This window comes from Rhagoletis zephyria, unplaced genomic scaffold (genome assembly GCF_001687245.7).
Source record: "Rhagoletis zephyria isolate East Lansing unplaced genomic scaffold, Rhagoletis_zephyria_1.1 Rzeph_scaffold_08774, whole genome shotgun sequence".
Lineage (NCBI taxonomy): Eukaryota > Metazoa > Arthropoda > Insecta > Diptera > Tephritidae > Rhagoletis > Rhagoletis zephyria.
The window spans coordinates 1-6063 of record NW_016165854.1 but is presented as its reverse complement, the minus strand read 5'-3'; the positions used below and the strand labels follow the sequence as shown (position 1 = coordinate 6063).

At 40.1% G+C, this 6063-nt stretch overlaps 1 protein-coding gene across 1 annotated transcript; it reads right to left on the bottom strand.

The window, feature by feature from the left end:
• Window positions 1-2194: 2194 nt before the first annotated feature.
• Window positions 2195-6060, bottom strand: LOC108375343 (protein P200-like; the record flags this gene model as incomplete). The annotated part of the gene is made up of 4 exons (XM_017631449.1): window positions 2195-3012; window positions 3102-3633; window positions 3713-3915; window positions 3981-6060. Coding segments are annotated over 4 exons (2886 nt in total), but the record flags the coding sequence as incomplete, so codon positions are not given.
• Between the last annotated feature and the right edge of the window lie 3 nt (window positions 6061-6063).

Genomic DNA, 6063 nt, shown 5'->3' with positions numbered 1-6063 from the left:
ACGTAATCGTTAAATTTGTTTTTCCTTAAAAGTTTTACAATAAATCGTTTAAAATTAAAATAAAAATGTCAAACAAAAGCGAGTCTCTCTTTCAAGCCTCACCTTCTATAACGAACTAAGCCATTATCCAGTAACACGGAACCTTCGGTACCCAATAAAATTTTTACATGAAGGAGAAATTTCTCTTATTAAAGCCGAAACACACCAGTTTCTGGTTTCCATGGTTTCAATTTTTTAAACCATTTTCGAATGTTCATTATCATTACTTTCGCCATAATGTTTACTGGGTTGTATAAAATACATACGTATGTATGTATAGACTGTCACTAACATTAAAAGTTGGTTACTAAAGTTGAAAACAAACCATTTTCTACCCACTGTTATTTTCCCCCGCAGAAATATGAATGAATGAACCAAATTTACCACTACAAACGAACGCCACTTGCCATATTTCTCTCACAATCACTACTGAGCGCGCTCATACTACACAAAAGGTGGTGAGTTTGCGCTTTCGAAAGTGCTAATTGTAAAAATTGCAGACACTGCAAGATACGAATTGTTTTTTTTTTCTATTTGTTTTGGTTTGGCATTCGTTTTTGTTGTTTCATTTGCATTTATTGCAGTAAACAAATTATTAAATTGTTTACTTTCTCCGTTGCGCACGCACGATGAGCAATGACTCGCGTAACTTCACAAGATATTAATTACAGTAGACGCCCAATATAACGAACTTTTGGTATAGCAAATTTTAATGCAACGCTGAATTAAGCATCTATCCCAGCTTGCGATGAGATTTTAGCCGGTGCTTAGAAGGCTGAACTTAAATTCAAGTCGGCAGATTGAGACAAAAAATTGAAGGCAAAATTGATGATAAAGGCGAAAATGAAAACAATTAGCAATACATAAGAGTTAGGGTAACTGAAAGGGTAAGCAAATTTATTGAAATTTTACGATACAAATCTAAATAAATTCAGTTATAAAGAGTTTAGTTATTGAAAGTAATCAAGTTACCGCAATTTATCGATACATCAAAGTTTTTAGTTATCGAAATTTAACGAGTTTTGCATATTCATTGATTTATCGCAACGTATCGAATTATTCAAATTGATCAATGTTTCTTGAGTTGTCGAAATTTATAGGCACAAAAAATCAGTTGTCAAAAATTTACGGATAGTTATCGAGCTCTAAAATTCGATGGGATTATCGAAATTGTCAAATAAATGAAATTGTTCAGGTAATTGATATTTATTGAACTATCATTATTTATAGTTAATGAAATTTATTGAGTTATCGTAATGCGCCGAGTTTTTCAGCTTATCGAGTTATCGATATTTATTGATTTATTAAAATTTGTCGATTCATTGAACCGAAGTTTTTGGAATATTCAAAATATATCGAACTATCAAAATTTCAAGATTATATAAGTTTATCGACTTACCGCTGCTTATGGAGTTTTATCGTTTAACCAGAGTGTAATTAGTTATCGAAATATATCGATATCTTTCGGAAAATTTGGTGCAATCAGAATTAATCGAGTTGTCGAAGTTCATGTAGGTAACCAAAGTTTATTAAGCTATCGATATATATACATTTTTAAGTTATCGAAATTATTCGACCCCTCGAAACGCTCAGTTATTGAAATTTTTCAAAATATTGATTATTGTTGAGTAATCGGTTTTTAGAATTTTGATTTTCATTGAATTATTGGTAATTACGGAACTTTTTGGAGCCATTTAGATTTTTTGGTAAGTCACTTCTCTTTTTTGTACAATTGAAAAACTGCAATGACGGTCCAATGTACTAGAGATGTCAGTTTTCGAAAAACATCGATGCTCGGAGTTCTCATTGAAAATAAAACACGCATTTTTTTTATTTAAATTTAATTATTAATAAATGCAACTTGTTTATTTAATATCTACCTTTAAATGCGTTACACTTTCATTATATTGTAAATACCTACATACATAAACTTACATATTTCTCGTTGTTTTCTCTAACCAGTTGTTGTAGCGCTGTTTGGCAGCCTACGAGTACTTGATATTGAATTTAAACAATTCAATAAATGCGCAGTTTCAAAAGTAACATTATTTTATGAAACTTAGTGCTTTAATAGCATCTACATACATACATATAACTTTGAGTGATTATTAATTTTTTTTTTTACTTACATATGTATTTACAAATTATGCTTTATTTAGTATTTCCAAGTATTTATTTAAATTATCAACAAGTTATTTTTTCACCAAATTAGGGGTGCTTTTAAAGGTTTGGAAATTTTTAAAAGTGGCAATTCAAATGATGGTTATTTTGTTTAGGTTTTCGACTATTTACTTGATATGTTTAATAATTATTTACGAGTTTTTTTATTTTTGAATTTAAACTTAAAATGCAGTAGCTTATTTCTAAAAGTATATACTTTTAAATTAAAGTGGCAATGAAAAAATGAAAGTGAAAATGAGTAATAATAAATAGTTTCAATTAATGTATTAGAGCACAGATGCAATTGCCAAACATCACTGAGTCGAAGAAGTATTCGTGCTTCTATGAGGAGTACTAAGGACTCCCTAGTATTGCTATGTGTATTTATTCATTTACTAGCTGCTGATTTTATTTATTTTTGTTTGCATCCTCCTCGCCAGCAAGGCGGCAATTGCTTCGAAGTAATTAAACGTAATGATTAGACATACATAGATTTATGAATAGAATAAATAAGCTTAAGAACTAATTTTAGGCGCATGGAAAATCAAAATCGTTGTCGTTATCCGGCAGTATGTTAATGCGGCGCGCCTGAAATAGGCACAGAGCTACAAATTTTCGACCACACTTGCGAAAAAACGCCGCCAAAAACTCGTCTTCCCCTTTGCGTAAGGATTTCCAAAATTAATCCCTCATTTCGGGACTATGTTCATCGTTGTTATTCTTCAATTTCGTATGCATGGCTCTACCATAAAGGCATTGGACGATGTCTGGTAAGGTAATTAGACAAACTGTTGCTATTGGGTGCAGGACATCCTAAGAGAAATAAGCAAAAAAATAAAATAAAAACATATTTCATTAAGTTCCTTTTCATCCTAGATTTCCAAGCCATTTTTCAAACTTACTACAAACGGAGCATGTCTGCTCATCGGTTCCATCACCGCAGCCATCTCTGCCCGAACAAACAATCGCCGTCGAGCGGCAGCGGCCATTGCTGCAACGATGAGGGCAATAGGCGTCCTCGTTCTCCAGCAGGCCACCGGCATTCAGCAGACGCAGGAAGAAAGTAGGCATCGAACGTGACCCGCACAAATGTGGTGGCTCATCGCTGCCATCGCGGCAAGAAATGATCGCATTGCAGTATTCATATTCGGGCAGGCATTCGCCACTCTTGCAACGGAAAGTGTGTGGCGGACATTCGCCCGCCCTCAGTGCGTTACAACCCAACTCATCCTCACCATGCGGGCACTGTTTGCGTCCATCACAACGTGCGGCACGTGAAATGCAGCGACCGCTGCGCTCACATTGAAAAGCTTCTACTGGGCAGGTTTGATTCAAGCGGGCATTGAACGTGCACTCTTCGTCTGAGTCATCGTTGCAGTCCGGTCGGCCGTCGCACACAAAGAACCACGATATACAAACGCCCGACGAACGACACTGCGGTATGGTGAAACAACGATTTGTATTAGAAGTGTGAAATGTGCAACAAAAAGAAAAAAAAAATTACAAAAAGTACCTGGAAAGTTCCGGGTGCGCAACCCGTTCGCTGTGCGCTACATTGCACTTCCGCTGCCGCTGCCGGCTCAGCCAAGTTGCAATCGCAAACACCACGAGCATTGCAAACTGCATTTGGATCGGCCAACTGACATTGTCGGTCGTTCATGCACGCAAGTCCAAGTGAAACTGCCTCCGTGCCCAATTCGACACGTTTACGTATTTCTGCGCCGAAAGAAAGTTGTAAAAATAAATGGTTTTCAATATAAATGACAGTGGCAGCCACTTACCTGTGATTGGTTTGGCTGTCAGCACATTTTCTGTACCAGGCAACTCCTTTACGGGTTCTGGTGTGGCCTCGCTTTCTGGCGTTGTCTCTGTCATCAGTGGCTTAAGTGTGGTAGCTATAGGCGCTGCCGGTTCCATCAGCGTCACTCGACTTGCCAAGCCCAACATAGTCTGCGTAGTGATTTCCGTAATATCATCAGGCGTTGCTGTGGCCTCCTCATTACGTGTGACATCCGGCGCTCCGGCGCCAGAAGCTTCCTCTTCATCTTCTGCCTGCGCCGCGGCTGGTACTGTGGTGCTCTCCAGCACCAAACTATCCGATTCCAATTCTTGTGGTTGTATATCGTCAAGCGACGTTAAATCGAAAGGCAACTCTTCGGGCGATAAAGTGTGATCCGTTACTTCAAATTCCTCATTTCCTTGAGTGCTGATATCAGCTGATACCACTGGCAAGCGCGTGGTTTGCTCTGCTTCGGCTTCATTCTGTGCTTCAATGTGATTGTGTGCATGCTCACTCAAGTCCTCGACTTCTGGATAGAATGTTATCAGCTTGTCATTGCCACCATTTTCTTTTTGTGCTTCCGTTGTTTCCGCGTTTGGTGTCTGTTCGGCTAGTTTCTCCTCGGCCACATTCGTATCCGCTGCAACCAAATCTGGCACATGTTCCGCTGCTTGCGCTGGCTGTGTGATAATACTTTCTACTCCTTGTGTGTTAACGTCTTCTTTCGAACGAACACCTTCCACTTCTGTGACAGACTCCAATGGTGTGATTGTAGTCACGTCCTCAGACATCAAATCACTCAGTATGTCGGCGATTGATTCATTTTCCTCAAATGATTCGTTGTCAATATCCGTATGCTCGACGATGTGGTGCTGTTCATTGGTGTTCTCTTGCGGCTTTTGCTGTGCGCTGTTAAGCATTTCGAAGCTGTCGAAATTGGGATAGTCCGTATCTGATAAGGAGGCGGTAGCATCTTTATTTACATTTTCGTCAAGCGAAAGTTCCACTGAAGTCTCCGAAAGGTTTGCAGCTTCTTCATTTGAATCAATAGAATTGTCGGCTTCAACTGGATCGGTTTGTTCAACGTGGTTAGTGTGTTCAGTTTGACTATCTGGCTCCAGCAAATCGGTTTCGACGATATTGTTGGCTTCTTCGAACTGATTTGGATCTTCTATAGGCTTGCTCTCGTCAATGGTGCTTTCCGACACTGCAATGCCAGGTATTGTATCCTCCACCGGGTTTGTCTGAACAGTCGATCCACCATCTTCAACGCCACTTATCTGTTCATTTTCACTGTCCAAATTTAACGGAGTCTCCTGCACTGGTGACTCCTTCTCGCTACCAACATCTTGTAGAATTGCGTTATCCTGTTCCGTAAGCATATCCTCTTCATTGTCTCCGACAGGCTTACTTCCCAAATCTTCACCACTCAAAACGAAACGCTCCGTATGAGCTTCACTTTCTGCAATTTGATTGTCGTTTTCGTTCACATCTGCAATGTCAGGCTCCGCCTGCACTACGGGACCATTTTCGTGTATACCATCAGTCTCAGTCTCAGATTCAGTCTCTTGGATTAACGGCACTGCTGTTGTTGCAATCGTTTCTTCGACTACCGCCTCTTCGACCACTTGGTCTTCTACGTGCTCGCTGTTGATTGGCTGAGCTGGCTCAGTTTGCGCAACTATTTGCTCGGCGGCACCCAATTGCTGTGGCGCCTCCTGCACCTCTATTTGATCAGCCTGCGCCCCATTTGTCACTTGTTCGGCTTCATTTATTATGCCATGCGAAAGTTCTTCATTCTCAATCTGCTGCTGCACTAGTTCACTGGCCGCCACATCGCTGTCAGCCGCAACAGTTTCCTCAGTCACAACTCCAACCGAACCGGCAACGTCTTCCTCCCCAGTATTCTGCTCTACAGTCTGCTGCTTGTCGGTCTCGTCCTCTAAATTGTCCCCACTAGCTGGCGCATCGAGTTGCCCAGCGGCAATTGCGCCATCATTTGTGGCCGGCTGGGTTTCGTTCACGGTTTGCGCAACGTCACTTGATTGTGGCTTCAAGCCCTCAGGTGCGTAAGCGATTTCTGG